This window comes from Lepidochelys kempii, chromosome 17 (genome assembly GCF_965140265.1).
Source record: "Lepidochelys kempii isolate rLepKem1 chromosome 17, rLepKem1.hap2, whole genome shotgun sequence".
Classification (NCBI taxonomy): Eukaryota; Metazoa; Chordata; order Testudines; family Cheloniidae; genus Lepidochelys; species Lepidochelys kempii.
In genome coordinates, this window is record NC_133272.1 from 24,773,807 (window position 1) to 24,790,428 (window position 16,622).

General features: G+C 53.5%; 1 protein-coding gene across 8 annotated transcripts in view; it reads left to right on the forward strand.

The window, feature by feature from the left end:
- SEPTIN4 (septin 4) overlaps positions 1–14,333 on the forward strand; it is a 78,103-nt gene extending 63,770 nt beyond the window's left edge. For 7 of the 8 annotated variants that reach the window (XM_073315309.1, XM_073315303.1, XM_073315307.1 and 4 more), the window contains 2 exons: positions 6,660–6,759; positions 7,708–14,333. In XM_073315309.1, coding sequence (XP_073171410.1) covers positions 6,660–6,725 — 66 coding nt within the window. In that variant the 3' untranslated portion in view covers positions 6,726–6,759; positions 7,708–14,333. Of the gene's footprint in view, positions 1–6,659; positions 6,760–7,707 lie in introns of those variants that run through there. The other variant, XR_012155386.1, reaches the window with a different exon arrangement.
- Positions 14,334–16,622: the final 2,289 nt, after the last annotated feature.

Consider the following 16,622-nt stretch of genomic DNA (forward strand, 5'->3'; position numbering starts at 1 on the left):
TTGAGACCATTACTCCTTGTCCTGTCCTCTTCTACCACTGAGAATAGTCTAGAACCATCCTCTCTGGAACCACATCTCAGGTAGTTGAAAGCAGCTATCAAATCCCCCCTCATTCTTCTCTTCTGCAGACTAAACAATCCCAGTTCCCTCAGCCTCTCCTCATAAGTCATGTGTTCCAGACCCCTAATCATTTTTGTTGCCCTTCACTGGACCCTCTCCAATTTATGCACATCCTTCTTGTAATGTGGGGCCCAAAACTGGACACAGTACTCCAGATGAGGCCTCACCAATGTCGAATAGAGGGGGACAATCACGTCCCTCGATCTGCTCGCTATGCCCCTACTTATACATCCCAAAATGCCATTGCCCTTCTTGGCAACAAGGGCACACTGTTGACTCATATCCAACTTCTCGTCCACTGTCACCCCTAGGTCCTTTTCCGCAGAACTGCTGCCTAGCCATTCGGTCCCTTCTTCCCTTTTTTAAAGATTGGCACTACATTAGGCTTTTTCCAGTCATCCAGGACTTCCCCCGTTCGCCACGAGTTTTCAAAGATAATGGCCAATGGCTCTGCAATCACAGCCGCCAATTCCTTTAGCACTCTCGGTTGCAACGCGTCCGGCCCCATGGACTTGTGCATGTCCAGCTTTTCTAAATAGTCCCTAACCACCTCTTTCTCCACAGAGGGCTGGCCATCTACTCCCCATGCTGTGATGCCCAGCACAGCAGTCTGGGAGCTGACCTTGTTAGTGAAGACAGAGGCAAAAAAAGCATTGAGTACATTAGCTTTTTCCACATCCTCTGTCACTAGGTTGCCTCCCTCATTCAGTAAGGGGCCCACACTTTCCTTGGCTTTCTTCTTGTTGCCAACATACCTGAAGAAACCCTTCTTGTTACTCTTGACATCTCTTGCTAGCTGCAGCTCCAGGTGCGATTTGGCCCTCCTGATTTCATTCCTACATGCCTGAGCAATATTTTTATACTCTTCCCTGGTCATATGTCCAACCTTCCACTTCTTGTAAGCTTCTCTTTTATGTTTAAGATCCGCTAGGATTTCACCGTTAAGCCAAGCTGGTCGCCTGCCATATTTACTATTCTTTCGACACATCGGGATGGTTTGTCCCTGTAACCTCAACAGGGATTCCTTGAAATACAGCCAGCTCTCCTGGACACCTTTCCCCTTCATGTTAGTCCCCCAGGGGATCCTACCCATCCGTTCCCTGAGGGAGTCGAAGTCTGCTTTCCTGAAGTCCAGGGTCCGTATCCTGCTGCTTAACTTTCTTCCCTGTGTCAGTTCTCTTGTTATAGTTCTCTTGGCATCCAGCCATCAAGACCATGAGGCAGCGTGCCTCAGTTTCCCCCTCACACACAGCAAACCAGGTTTGTTATGGTTTCTCTATTGTGATAAGCTTTAAATCTGTTTACATGTATTAACTGAGAACTAGCGTTACCACAAGTTTTAACATCAGTATCAAAATTCTTACCCCAAGATTTAAAATTAATACCAACATTGTTATAACAGATGGGCGTTTACAAGTATCATTATGATACCATGCCCTCTGTTCAGACAGTCTGGTTTGACGTTGGTTTGTTCATTACCCATAGTGTCCTTTGACTCTCTCCCATGTAATCAGGCACTGGTTTTTCTTTCCCTCCAGTGTTCCCCTATGCCTGGGTTCTTATTTTAATCATGTTTTTGGGATTTTGGTACCTCAGGATCTGGCAAGATAGATGTTTAGGGGGATCCTGCATATTCACTGGCCCTTTGAGGAGCTGTCTCCCAACCGCAGGACTGTACATATGCAAAAAATCCAGCTCCCTTATTAGGGTTACCCTGTGTTTCCCCCTCCCAGCACCGAGTCCTTCTCTGCCCCTAGAGGGCTTTGATCCATGCTCTCTGGGCTAGGTGTGTTTACCCTTTGATCAGGTTCACCTTTTCCCAGCAGCTTTCCCACAGCTGCTTTCTGTGTCTCACCAGCCTGGGGAAGGACACCCACCTCTCTGTCAATTGGGCCATTTGCATTCTCACAAACGACCACCTGGCAATTTCCTGGTCTCAACTCCTCTGCTGTCACAGGCGTTGGAGCTGCATCTTGATGTAAAGAGACACAGTTACTTTCCAAACACTTATCAGAAATAGCATCCTGAAAAACTGGGACCTGGATTGGGGTACCCTCCGTCACCCCTTTCTCTGTCCCTGAGAAGTCAGCTGTGTGACTGTTCCCCTCTGGAAAGTCAGTTACGCAGTTCCTTCTCAAAACCTGGGTCACAGACTGATCAGATGCTAACTCACCCATTCAGTCATGAGCATCCTCTCTCAGGTGACCAATGAGGAGACATTCCTGTACTCCCACTGTTCCTTCCCCAGTTTCCTCCTCTAGATTCCCCTCCAAGACACATTTCTCTGTGCTCCCCAAGAAGGAATCCATTCCTTGTTCATCTGCAAAGCCCTGCCAGCTAACAACTGGGGTAGTTTCCTTAATCACTGGCAACACTTCTCCTGCCCCTGCTCCTGAGGGCATGTTGCCTTCTGCTGAAAAGGAGCTAGTCTCAGCCCACACCATACCTGGAAGCACCCTGCTTCCCTGTGTTACGGAGTCACAGGAATCCTCACCCACCTCAGTGGTTTCTGAGATTACCTCCCCCTTCTCTGGGCTCTCCTCCGGGACATATTTCTCTATGCTCCCTAGAATGGGATTTGTCTCTGGTTCAGCTGCAACTTGCTGGACAATTCACTCCGTGGCAGGCATTACATCACCATCTCTTCCTGGTGTGGTGTTGCCTCGAGCTGCAATGCAGGAGCTGGTCTTGTTGTATGCAGGCCATAGATGGTCCCAACTGTGAATTTTTGGAGTGACAGGAATGGTTGGGGTCAGTGGTTTCTGGTTCTCCTTCTCTAGCAGGTCCAGTTCATGTTTTCTCTCTCTCTTTCTTCTCATTCTCTTTCCTTCTCCTCCGTGGCCAGTTTCTTTAGGGCTGAGACTGAGTCTCTGGTGTTCTCTCTCTTTTTCTGCAACCTGCAGTCTAAAAAACTCCAACTTTGCAAAGATTTCACTTCTTTCAGTCATTTTCCGCTTTTCTGTCCCTACTTCCCTTTCCCAAAATAACAAACTGGTAGCCTCCTCCTGACTCTCCTTAGCCACCACACTTAAAATCTTTACACCAGTGTATGAAGTGCAAATCTTGCTCAGTACAACAAGCTGTGTATTTCATCCTGCTCACAGAGCCACTGTAACGGGATCCCCGGGGTGCAGCCTGGGACCATGGGAGCACTGTGCCCCCTGAACTCTCCCCAGCCTGGGCTGTCTCTCACAATGCTTTGCTACTGACAAGCAGCAAGCCCCTCCAGGCACTGTTATACGATTGTAGCTCATTGGGGCAGGGACGGTCTCTGTCTTCTGGGTTTGTACGGTGTCCAGCACAATGGGGTCTGGCCAGAGCGGGGGCTTTGGGCATGACCACATGTCAGATAATAAATAACTAAATCCCCTGGGGTGGGAGTTTGGTCAGTGCTCAGTGCTGCCCTTTCTCTGTGCCCGGTGAAGTCAGTGGGAAAACTCCTCCCGACGTCAGTGGGAGCAGAGCCAGGCCAGCGCTGAATGCGTCTGAAGATCCACCCCAAGGGGGCCAGATCTGTGACCAGTCAGAGCAACACTCCACCAAAGGATGGACGTGAACCAGCAGCAGGGTTCTCCCACTGGGGAGAGTCCAGTGCTCCATAGAGCCACAGCCTCTTCCCTTCTGCTGGCATCCCTGGGAGACAGGCCTGCCAGGTGCCAGTCGATGCCGAGCACTCCACAGGCTCAGTCCATAGAGCACAATGTCTCTCCTCGTTCTCCAGGGGGAAGTGGAAAACACCGCGCATGAAGAGACGTGCTTTGATTCATCCCCCAGAATGAGTTGCTCCAGCTGCCAGTTTAGTCTTTTCGCTGGGGTGACCCCCCCCATCCCCCAGCACTCTCCTGCTCCTCTGCAAACATGCTGCCTTTTTGTCTGCAGTTTGCTGTCTGTTGGGTAGCATTCGCTGCTGGGCAGAGGGCAAGCCCAGGGCATGGGCAGTGCTGAAGTGGTGTGAGTTTAGATGGGAGGGAAGCAGTGCACAGGCCGTGTGCTAACCCTCTGCACAGGGGTGACTCTCACTCCTCACTGAGCTCAGCCAGAGCAGGTTTTTCCCTTGGAGCTGAGCTTGGAGCTTTTGCCTCATGTAACGAGAGCATCACCATTGTTCTGTCCCAGACTCTTCTCCCACTGAGGAATCTCACTTTCTGTGAAATGGCCCCTTGCCCATGGGAAGCGCGGGACCATCCCAATCTGGCTGGGTTTATACAAATTGAGTTTCCTCCTAAAGAAATATATTTTGAAGTTTTGCACCCGAGTTCGGAATCCAGCAGATCCTGGAGCAAGCGCTTGCTAGGCAAGCGCTGCCTGTTGTACAGTGGGTTTGCTGCTATATTGGTGAGCCACACAAGTGGCAAGGGAGGCTCTAGTCCTAGCACTTGCCCCCGCACTGGTCTTGGATTCTACTTGTCCTGGGGCCTCCCCGTTAACCTGGGCTTCTTTCAACAGCAGTTCTTATATGTCTACAAACTGATCATTTGATGGCAAGTATCACAGTCCCCAAGCTGTGTGACAATGTCTGGCTGATGGGTCTGGATGTCAGCCAGTGGCTGAGAGAGGACACTGACCACTGATGGAGGGGAAGGGCCTTGCTAGGTTACCTGACCCACCAAAAGCACCGCAGATGCCTGTACAGGAAAAAGGAGTCCTGGCTGCTGATGGGCCCAGTCTGTCTGCAGAATGACAAGGGGAGGCCAGTGTGTGTTCCCCATAGGCGTATGCTCGGGGACCATCAGCTGTTCCTAATGCCCAGAGACACGCAAGGCCCAGTGAGTGGTAGGGACACCCTGTGGGATATCCTAACAATCTTGGATGCCCCACAAGGTGGCACTCATGCTCTTGTGGAATTTCCCTGATTGCTAGAGGAACAGGTCCCTGGCATCCCAGGGTGATGCTCTGTGGTCCAGCCACATGGCAAAGCCTTGGGTGGATTATGTCGTACTGGGCCAGCGCATTTCATGTTGAGTCCTATTGTGTGGATTAGAAGGCTGATCCCTACATGAGACATAGCATGTGTGTTAAGAAGAGCTGCCCCCACTGAGCAGGGCCTGGGTGTGTCCTTGGTGAAGGCCAGAGTGGGGGGGGGGGGTGACCTGGGTCTCCGGCTAGCTGCTGACTGACCCTGGGATAAATGGAGGCAAAGCTAGAGACTAGGAGAGTATCTGCCATGAAGCAGCCAGGCTGCACTTGCCAGCTGGACCATTCCCGAGCATGGTGGTCCGAGGACACATTAGCATCCTCTCTGGGTAGCTGGGTGTGACCACGGAGCCTGTGTGTCTGGGCCCTCTAGTGTGGGAAATGTAACATCCCCATACATCCAAATGGGGTCAAGCAGTGGCCCCAGAGCCCATCTGGCGGGCCCCTCAGCAGCAGGAGTGGAACAGGACTCTGTCACCTGCAGCACCGGCAGCCAGTAGCATGGGAGCAGCTCACCTGGGGACAGAGCTTTCTCAGGGGCTGGGTAGGGACTGTGAAACTCCCTTCCACTGGGACGAAGAACCTCCACAAACCTCGCCCCGTCCTGCTCCAAGTTGAGGTGCACTGCTTCAGCCTGCCTTCCCCAATTGAAACCCAGCACTGCACAGCAGCAGGAGGGGGCCCGGGGCCAGTCACGTCATGAATGCCTCTCTGGAAGCTACCAAAGCGATGGGCACAGTATCAATCCCTCTTGTGTGTGCGCTTTGCTGGGGCTTGACTTCTCAGAAAGAAGCCCCAGGGCTCACAGACCCAGTGTGCATATCCTCAGGGGAGGAGAGGGAAGAGGCACTGGGGCCCTACCAATGGGCTCCCCCATCTCCAAGACCTGGCTCTTTGGCCAGGCTTTGAGTGGCAAAGGGGAGCTGCTCAGGTGTTAAGTGCGGGCCCCATCTGGGGGGAATTAGGAGCTTTGGCCTGTTCTGTCACTCCCCTCCCCCGACTCTGGGTTCTGGTAAATCCACCCCCTGTGTGTTTTGATTTTCTCTGATCTGCCAGTTCTCCAGCAAGATCCTACTGTGGGCCTGTCCCTTGTGATGGGAAGTCACCTGTTCACTCTCTGACTGTTGTGACGGGCAGGGGTTCTGTAGGGAGCAGGCCCTGCTCACTTCCCCTTCAAGCCGGCTGGCCCTGCGCGCTCCCCAGAAGGAGACGGGCCCGGCAGTGTGTGACCATGGGCATCGCAGACACCAGAGCAACTCTGAGGAGCCTTTGCAGCCACAGCCTGAGTCTGCCTTGGGGCGCTGTCTGTGGGCTCGCGTTCCCTAGTGCGGGTTGGGTGTGACACGCCGGCCTGTCAGCATGGTGCTGCTCTGCCCCCATTTGCGCTGGTGGCATCAGGGACACAGGGCACAGGAGCCTCAGGCCCAATCCTGCTTCTCTGGTGCAGGTCCCACCGGTGCAGTCTTGGAGAGACGGGAAGGTGCGGCTTGTGGGACGCAGTCTCCCATAGTTCCACCGCCCTTGTGCCATCGCTCTAAATGCCGCCTGCCCGGCTGGCCTGGCCTCTCCAGCGCACTGAGGGCCGTGCTAACTACCCATGTGTTTCTTCCTCTTTTGCCTTCTAGCAAACTGACGCGGGAAAGCGGGACAGATTTCCCCATCCCAGCTGTCCCAGCAGTGCCGGACTCTGAGACAGAGAAACTCATTCGGGAGAAGGACGAAGAGGTGTGTGCGGGGCCGGGGCCTCTGTCTCCTGCCAGGGGCTACACTGGAGCCCCCCCGCCCGTGGGAGGCCTGGTTAGAACTCAGAGCTGTGCTCTCGCCCGCTCCCTGCATGCAACGGTGCTGGGCTGTGGCCCCCTCGCTCTCCGTGGCAGCAGAGGCAGCCTGCAGCAGGGCCTGACACACTCCACGCTTTGCGTATTTCCACTCCCCTCCCACTGGAGGAGCTAACAGAGTCCAGCTCCATCCACAGTGCAAAGCTGTCCACTGACCTTTGGCCTCCTGCAGCCATTACCACCTCCCTGGGTCTCCCTCCCACAGAACTGGGCTTTGGGTTCTTCCCCCCGAGGAATTAGCTACATCCTTTGAAGGTCGAGTTTGCTCTGCCCATGGTGCTAACCAGCTTGTTTCCCTGCTCTCGCTGGCCTTGGCGCACCCCGAGGTTGGCCTCCTCTGCACATTCCAGGGACCTGCTCCCCTCTGCCAGCTCAGGACTGAAGATATGAGCTAAAGCCAGACCCGGCCTGGACCCCTTCTGCCTCACCAGCCCCTCCTTCCTTGCGGCATTGCTCTAATTAACTCCTGCCACTGGAGTTCCCAGGAGAAACCCCTCTCTCTGTATTCCCAAGGCTTTGCCTAGCTATGCTGGGCCTGCTCCTTGCCCCAGCACTCTTCACCATCAGCCCCCTTCGTGCAGGTGGAATGTTCAGAGTGGGCAGCATTGAACAGCCCCTGCACTCCCTGTGCACAGGTATCAAAGAGCTACCCCAGTGTGAGGTGGGGGAGAATCAGGCCCTACGGTGACAGAGGACGAGTCTTCTGTGCTGTCACTCCCGCTGGCTGGCACAAGGGAGCACAACGGTTGTGTCCCGGTCTCCGAAGCAGAGTGCTGATGCCCAAGCAATGGGTGGCGGGGAGCTGGCCCTCACATGCTTTCTTATTCCATTTCAGTTGCGGCGGATGCAGGAGATGCTGCAGAAGATCCAGAGACAGATGAAGGACTCCCACTAGCCACCTCATTCCTCTCCAGCTCCCGCCCCACTTAGACCAGAAATGTTTACATCAAAGCCCAGCCATCAAAGCCAGCTATGCTACTCAATACCAACAATGCACCTAGCACCTTCAGCTGACGCAATACGCCTTATTATGGACCCTCGCTGCGCTTTCCTCAGCGACCTACAGGAAATAAAGGCTGACCCGCACCAAAGCTTCTGCTGCCACCCTCCCCATGCCTACCCTGGCTTGGACTCAGCCGGCTTCCTTGGCAAGGCTCCTGCAAACCCAGCCTTGCCCACCTGCGGCTGCAGGCAGTCTTCCCCATGGTCTGACTGAGTCAGGCCCAGCCACTGGGCTGCTTCCCTCATGTTGAATGTGTGCAGAGCCGCATGTCTGTCTACAGCCCCCCCCCTCCCCCCCCACCCCAGTGCTGAGTTTCACATATTTTCCCCTCAAGGCTCCTTCACAGTTGGGCCCCAGAGCAGGCCTCGTGCGGCAGGTGCAGGCCTGGGACGTGGCTGATTGGTGCAGCGCAGTGGCCATGGCCGTGTGCCCAGGCTGCTCCCCAACAATATGAGGAGCCAGTGAAGTCAGCATTTTGCAGTGGTTCCAGAGCAAAACTCTCAGTCCCCAAGGCAGCCTGTGGCCTGGCAGCTTATGCTGCAGGGAGCTCTGCTCTGCTCCCAGCAAAGCATGAGCTGCTCCCCCAGGGCCCTGCCCAGGCAGAGCGGATGTATGGGATGTCGACACAGCAAGTGAAGGGGGGTTGTAGCAGACGTTGCATGCCCCCGTTAGCGTCCATCTAGCTAGCGTGGGTAACGACAGCAGCACAGGCTTCGACATGGACGAGCCACCCACGTAAAACTCTCCCAGGATGCTGGGTCCATACTCCAGTTAGCTTCACTACTTGCAGCCCGCCCTCACTATATTAAAACTAGTGCGGGTCTGTGTCCCCAAGCCACAGTCACACCACTTGCTGGGCGCCTGTAGCCTCTGTGGGCCCCCTCCCTCCTGGCCACCAGCTGAGAGCCACCCTCAGGAACCTACTCAGGTCTTACCCACATTCTGTTCTCTCCTACATGTGCTACGCTAGTGAGGCCAGTGGGCTCCATGCGTGGCACTCAGAGAAGAGTGTGGCCTCGTGGCACCGGTGGGAGAGGAGCAGAGAAGATAGAAACAGTCCTAGTGCCACAGAACCCATGTCCCATGGTGGTAAATATGCTCAGGAATATGCTTCCTTGAGGGACTGGACATCAGGATCCTCCAGTGCCCCCCGTCTGCTCTACTAATCCTGGTGTGGCCAGGCAGCATCTCCCACACCAGCCACTCCCCCAGCAGGGCAGTGAGAGACGGACAGGCACACCTGGCCTAGTGATGGGAGCAGCGCTGTGTGTGCGAGCACAGGGCTGGTGCTGCACTGCTCACACACGCACACACACACTGCAGGGCCCTAGCCTGGCACAGGTGCCTACGCACACGTACAGCAGGCATCAGGTCCCCTCCTGGCATGTGCACACAGATGCTGCAGGGCCCCTCCTCTCTCCTGTGAGCTGGGTGATGGGGGCAGGAAGGCAGCATTTCATTGTGAGTTGTACATGGCAGTGCACAAGGAGATCCCTGACGCTAGGCCCTCCCAGAAATCCCCTGGCCAGGCAAGTTGCCCTTCTGTGCCCTGTTTCAGCCAGTGTCCTTGCCTTGTTGGGAGAGTCTCGATGAACCTCCATTGGCCATGCTGGAGACTAAGGCCCCGTTTCCAGTCTCCCATCCTGCAGTGTGCTGCACACCAGTCCGGGGACACAGCAGCTGACAGCTCCCTATAACCCCCCTTGCTGATCACGGACTCCACCTTGCAAGGAGCATGACTGTAGCAAACTGGTGGGTGAGGCCACAGACTCACAATGTCCAGAGTGGATTTCCCAACATCGTTGCAAAGAACAGGAACCAAGACCTGGGTGAGCTCACCCTCCCAGCCAGCTCTGGCAACAAGGTGGGGCCTGGAGACCGGCCAAACCATTTCAAGGACAGAAGCAGCTTTCTTCTATCCGCACCCAGACCTCTACTCCCAGTGTCTTCTGCATTGTCTCGCAAAGTCTCCTACTAAATATCACTCACAAATGCAATGGAAAACCCCTTTGTTTGCCTCAATCCAGATTAAAGACCTGCTCAATTGTCCTCTTGGAGCTTCTTCCCCCTACAACTGACTTCTCTGGTTGTGCCCGGAGAGCATTCCTCATTCAGACAGTTGGTATTTCTATCCTTCTGGGGCACCACAGATGGAGAAACCAGTTTGAATAAAATAGACTGACTTGAACCTTTGCCCAAAACTTGAACAAAACCTTTCCAGGGCTTCCCACGCTTGCTAGGCTGCCTGCATTCTGCCCCAAAACAGAGGTGTTGAAGAATGGAGAGGATCATTGTCCTGACAGCATCTCCAGCCCAGCAAAGCAAAGAAGACCAGAAATGTCCTGAGGAAGCTGGTTCTTGTGTCGTCCAGCCCAACTTTGCAGACTCACTAGGTTCAAGATAGTTTGGATAAATTCTGAGAAGCTTCCACCGTTTGGGTTGTGTCACTTTGGGGCGCAGTCCAGTTCCTTGAGGTGTTCCATCACTTTCTCTGAATCCTGCCTCTGTCAGATGGTGACCAATGCCATCTGGAGAAAGATGGGTGATTCTTGTGGGTGTCCCTGTGTCACGTCAATCTCCATGCACAGGCCCTGCACCAGCTGCTGTCTCTGGTTCAGCATCTCTTTACCAAAGAGTTTGGGGTCCTCCCTTGGGAGGAGCCTACTTAGAATCATAGAAGATTAGGGTTGGAAGAGACCTCAGGAGGTCATCTAGTCCAATCCCCTGCTCAGAGCAAGACCAAGCCCACTAAATCATCCCAGCTAGGGCTTTGTCAAGCCAGGCCTTAAAAACCTCTAAGGATGGAGGTTCCACCACCTCCCTAGGTAACCCGTTCCAGTGCTTCACCATCCTCCCAGTGAAATTGTTTTTCCTAATATCCAGCCTAAACCTCCCCCACTGCAACTTGAGACCATTGCTCCTTGTTCTGTCATCTGCCACCACTGAGAACAGCCGAGCTCCGTCCTCTTTGGAACCCCCCTTCAGGTATCATAGAATCATAGAATCATAGAATATCAGGGTTGGAAGGGACCTCAGGAGGTCATCTAGTCCAACCCCCTGCTCAAAAGCAGGACCCATACCCAATTAAATCATCCCAGCCAGGGCTTTGTCAAGCCTGACCTTAAAAACTTCTAAGGAAGGAGATTCCACCACCTCCCTAGGCAACGCATTCCAGTGTTTCACCACCCTCCTAGTGAAAGAGTTTTTCCTAATATCCAACCTAAACCTCCCCCACTGCAACTTGAGACCATTACTCCTTGTCCTGTCCTCTTCCACCACTGAGAATAGTCTAGAACCATCCTCTCTGGAACCACCTCTCAGGTAGTTGAAAGCAGCTATCAAATACCCCCTCATTCTTCTCTTCTGCAGACTAAACAATCCCAGTTCCCTCAGCCTCTCCTCATAAGTCATGTGTTCCAGACCCCTAATCATTTTTGTTGCCCTTCGCTGGACTCTCTCCAATTTATCCACATCCTTCTTGTAGTGTGGGGCCCAAAACTGGACACAGTACTCCAGATGAGGCCTCACCAATGTCGAATAGAGGGGGACGATCACGTCCCTCGATCTGCTGGCAATGCCCCTACTTATACATCCCAAAATGCCATTGGCCTTCTTGGCAACAAGGGCACACTGCTGGCTCATATCCAGCTTCTCGTCCACTGTCACCCCTAGGTCCTTTTCCGCAGAACTGCTGCCTAGCCATTCGATCCCTAGTCTGTAGCTGTGCATTGGATTCTTCCGTCCTAAGTGCAGGACCCTGCACTTATCCTTATTGAACCTCATCAGATTTCTTTTGGCCCAATCCTCCAATTTGTCTAGGTCCCTCTGTATCCTATCCCTGCCCTCCAGCGTGTCTACCACTCCTCCCAGTTTAGTATCATCCGCAAATTTGCTGAGAGTGCAATCCTCACCATCCTCCAGATCATTTACGAAGATATTGAACAAAACCGGCCCCAGGACCAACCCCTGGGGCACTCCACTTGACACCGGCTGCCAACTAGACATGGAGCCATTGATCACTACCCGTTGAGCCCGACAATCTAGCCAACTTTCTACCCACCTTATAGTGCATTCTTCCAGCCCATACTTCTTTAACTTGCTGACAAGAATACTGTGGGAGACCATGTCAAAAGCTTTGCTAAAGTCAAGATACAATACATCCACTGCTTTCCCTTCATCCACAGAACCAGTAATCTCATCATAGAAGGTGATTAGATTAGTCAGGCATGACCTTCCCTTGGTGAATCCATGCTGACTGTTCCTGATCACTTTCCTCTCATGTAAGTGCTTCAGGATTGATTCTTTGAGGACCTGCTCCATGATTTTTCCGGTAGTTTTCAGGTAGTTGAAGGCTGCTATCAAATCCCCCCACACTCTTCTCTTCTGCAGACTAAACAAGCCCAGTTCCCTCAGCCTCCCCTCATAAGACATGTGCCCCAGCCCCCTAATCATTTTCATTGCCCTCCGCTGGACTCTCTCCAATTTGTCCACATCCCTTCTGTAGTGGGAGGCCCAAAACTGGATGCAGGCCTCCAGATATAGCCTCACCAGTGTCAAATAGAGGGGAATTCTTCAGCTTCTTGTGTCTGGTGCTCAGGTACTAGGACAATCAGCTCTTTTGAAATGCCAGTGTATTAATTAGCTCTCACCCCATAGGGATGTCTTTCGCTGTCTGAAATTTAAAGCTCCATCAAAAATATCTATTGAAACAAATGTTCAGCGACCAATGGGGAAGGCTTTCCTGAACTTTTTCTCAAGCGTTGTGTGATTTCTGAGCAGCTTGGCTCAGACCGGCGATCCCTTCCCACTAGCCGTTTTCAGCAACAAAGTTCCACCCGAGTGAGCATCAGTCCTAAGCAGCATCCTGCAATAGCAATTCCCATGCTTCCCACAGTGTCGTTACCCCAGTGAGAGTGCCCAGCTGGAGGCAGTCCTGGGTTTGAACAATCAGACTCCAGGTGGTAATAGTCCCTTTCTGGTTTTGTAGCTCACAAGTTGAGCCCACTGAGGTCATCGCATCTGCCACAGCACAGCTGACCTCACTTAGCTCCTCCCTGTCAGCAGAGGAGCCGTTGAGGAACATAGAAAATGCGGATGCACCAACCAGAGGCTGTACAGTGCAAGCCCATTCCTTCCCCATACAGCCCAGCTGAGAGCTCTGAATAACACTCTGCAGAGTCCGGCTGCTCTAGAAGTCACCTCCATGCTATGTCTCCTACAAGGGACATTTGCATGAAAGCAGGCTCATTGGTGTTTATTCCCCAGAAGTTGTCAGAACCCTCTGTGACATCATGATAATCTCCATAGCAACCACTGTGATGTCACACACAGAAGAATCTGGGGAACAAGAAGCAGCCCACAGATGCCTAAGCACCAGTGGTCCTGTTTGTATGTAAAGGTCTTAATAAGCGAGGGCAAGAACCTTCCCCCCAAAGTGACGGCTACACATCTGCTTCTTAGTAGGTTGCCAGACCTAGCTGAGGTTCTTTGAAGGCATCATTCATGGGAAGTCAGGGCAGTTTCCTAGGTCTAACTGGGCTTCATTTCCCTTACTGCCACCATTAGGAAAATAGCTGAGTTCTGCTGGGAAGTTCGAGTAGGTGGCCTGCTTTCCACAAACAGCCATGTCCCTGCTCCCGGCCTTGGTGCCACTGAAGCTTGCAGCCCGCGTGCTAGGCTTCCTGCTCCTGTGCAGGGCAGGGTGCAACAGAGAAGCTTCCTGCCACTGGTGTGTGTATTTGTGCAGATAAGCTCACCGCCCACCCAGATCCCATCCCTCCCACGACGGGTGGTCAGAATCCAAGCTCAGGTCTGAGTGCTGGGCTGCCCCCATCTCTTCTGCCTTTTGCACAGTTTGCTTTTCACTCAGTGATGTGTATTTGTCTCCAAATTCTGGCTGCTTTTGCACATTCTGGTTCAACACCATTTTCCGCTCCCCCATCGCAGGCTACATGCAGAGCTGTGGGCAGTTGCCAGTCAGCCCCCTGGCCACAGCACTTCTGAGACGCAGCTGACGCAGTGTCTCTCCAGGTGTGCTGGACAGGAATAGGAGGAAAGGAAGCTATCTCCCTGCCGCCCTTCGGTGTAGTCAGTATGAGTCAAAGCAGCTTTTTCTAAGACACGACCTGTGCTGAGCAGAGGGGACAGGCCTGTAGGTCATTCCACACTCTGAGGAGACAGGTCTGGCTCATCTGATAGAAGCAGGGCATTGTGGGAAAACTGTACCACGTCATGAGTGATTTGCATTCCTGAATAGACCAAAAAGCCAGAGGGTGTCTTCTCCCTGGCTGTGTGAGGGACCAGGCAGCTGTCCAGGGCAGGAGAGCCTCACCGGACGGATTAGTGCTTTCCATTTCCTTTTTTATCGAGCTGTTTTCTTACAGAAATACCTATCTTTGCATGATTGTCAGAGAGGCATTTATTAAAGTATATAAAGAATATAGGTTTATAAAATCTTACAGCTCTAGTGGAAATATTTTTATCGCTCCACAAAGTTCTCAATAAATATGGCTGATGGGAATTACTTGTGGGGGGAACCTCTTGTAACAGGAACATGCATGTGTGTATGTTTGTACTTGTAGGGTGTGTGTGTGCACGAGGTGTGTTTGTGCTAAGGTGTGTGCCAATGAGAAGGATTCCATGTTAAAAGTTACTGTCTCTAGGTTTTGGCATGACAGAATGCAGGCCTTGGGCTGGGCGACCGGTTTGTAACAAACAGCTCAGTGGATGGATTTGGTTCCAGGAGACTAGGTTCTGATCCCCTGGCTCATGGTGACTAGTGCCTGACTCCTTGAATAGCTCCAGTGACGCCAGCGGGGCCAGGCCCAGGGTAAGAAGCTAAGGGGATCAGGCTGGCCCAAACTGTTCACAGACACTGATTTTTCCTAATTGGTTTATTTTTAATTGTTTGATGAACACTTTATGCAAATGAATTCCAGCCTCTGGGGTGTTTGGGAACCATGGCTGAGACTTTCAGTGTAGCCACAGGGATTTAGACACCCAAATCCCATTAAAACGAATGGGAGTCAGGCAGTTTTGGGTCCATCATGGGTATTCTCTTGTTGTTAGCCCCATTGTGTGACCAGTCCCCTCCGATCAGGCCTTTGGGAGGAGAAAGGGCCAATTAGGGAGATTGGCCCCACATGGGGGGCTCAGGCTGGAGAAGCAACCCCTGACTGGGTGATGGAGCTGGTGCAGGCTGGGCTAGAATAGCCAGGAAGCTGGCTCCAGAACTGGCTGCAAGGAGGAAGGCTGCAGTCACCCCTCTTGTTAGGGGTGGGAACGGGGGGAAGCCAGGGAAAGAGCAAGACCCCTGGGGGCTTGGCCCTACAGGAAGGGTGGACTCGGGAAGCCTGTGAGAGGTGGGTAGGAAGCAGCCCAGGGAGAAAGCAGCAGGTTTGGGGACTGAGCAGACCTTGGCTGCATCTTGTAGGGTCCCTGGGCTGGATATGGCGTAGTGGGCGAGCCCAGGGCCCCTATCAGCCACTGGCAGAGTGGGTCTGCCTGGATAGCGGGTCCAGTGAGACTCTGTACCCCAGAGGGGACACCCCATAGTGGGCTGAGTCACCAAGAGGAAGCTGCAGCTCCTGGCGCGGGAGAGGGGTTGCAGTGAGGGGAGACAATGGGAGACCACAAGGGGATGTGTCGGATCTGGAAGCGAGCTATTCCCCAGAGCAGCCAGGAGGAGGCACCACCTGCGTTGAGTGAGAAGCTGTATGTGGAGCTAGCAGAAGCCAGACCGTCCTGTGGGGGGAACCCACAGTACATAGTGTCCCCCCTGAGCCACCAGAAACGGGCCTTGCTGGAGACACGGTGCTTGGAACCCTGCCTGCACCGCTGCAGCCCGAGGGCAGAGCCAGCTCTCAGAACACCAGCTTGGGCTGTTTCCCAAGTGTCTCCATTTCTGCCTCTGGACTTGTGCTCTGCTTCCTCCATCTAGGGGTCTGGATGCCTGTCACCCAGCTAAGCCCCAGAGTGAGTCACACCTTGGGGGAGCAGAGGTGCTTGCCTGCTGGGCCCGATCTGGTGGTCATGCTCAGAGCCATTGGAGCAGGGTCCTCGCTCTCTCACCAGGCTGCAGCATCATTCTCATGCTCATGTGCTCCTTCACCACCCCACCCCACCCCAATGCTTTCATTATTTAGCCAACATGGAGCAGTTTCTCCAGGAGGGAGCCCCACAACCCCATGGTGAGGGACTCCCCTTCTCATCAGGCAGGAGGGACTGGACCCGGAACCCACTCGCAGGCTGGGTGAGTTCACTAATCACTGGGCCAAGTCTTACAAGGGAGGGTGTCTTCCTCTGCCCTCCCACCAGCTTCTTGCAAGAGGCACCCACCTTCTGGAGCTGTTTCTCAGCTGAGACTCACTAGCAGAGCTGGGTACCTCACTGCAGCCTGGCCTTCCATATCTATCTCTGAGAGAGAGATGGGGCCCAGCACCCCGTCGGGGCAGCTTCTCCCATTGGCTAGTTTAGGCAGCTTCCCACCTAGCATGCTCCCTTTCTCAGGAGCCCATCTCACCCCCGGCAGCGTACAGGGAACCTGGGCACCTACCGCAGGCTCATGGATCGCAGTGTGTGCCAGTGATTTGCTAGGCACCTAACAGGTAAGCAGTGTGATGCTGTTGCAACGCCCACATCCTTTTATGGGTCCAGGCCTGAACCCTTCCCACATACAGCACAGCAACGTTTTGTATTTCAATTAGGGCTGTCAATTAATCGCAGTCTACTCAAGAGATTCACTCAAA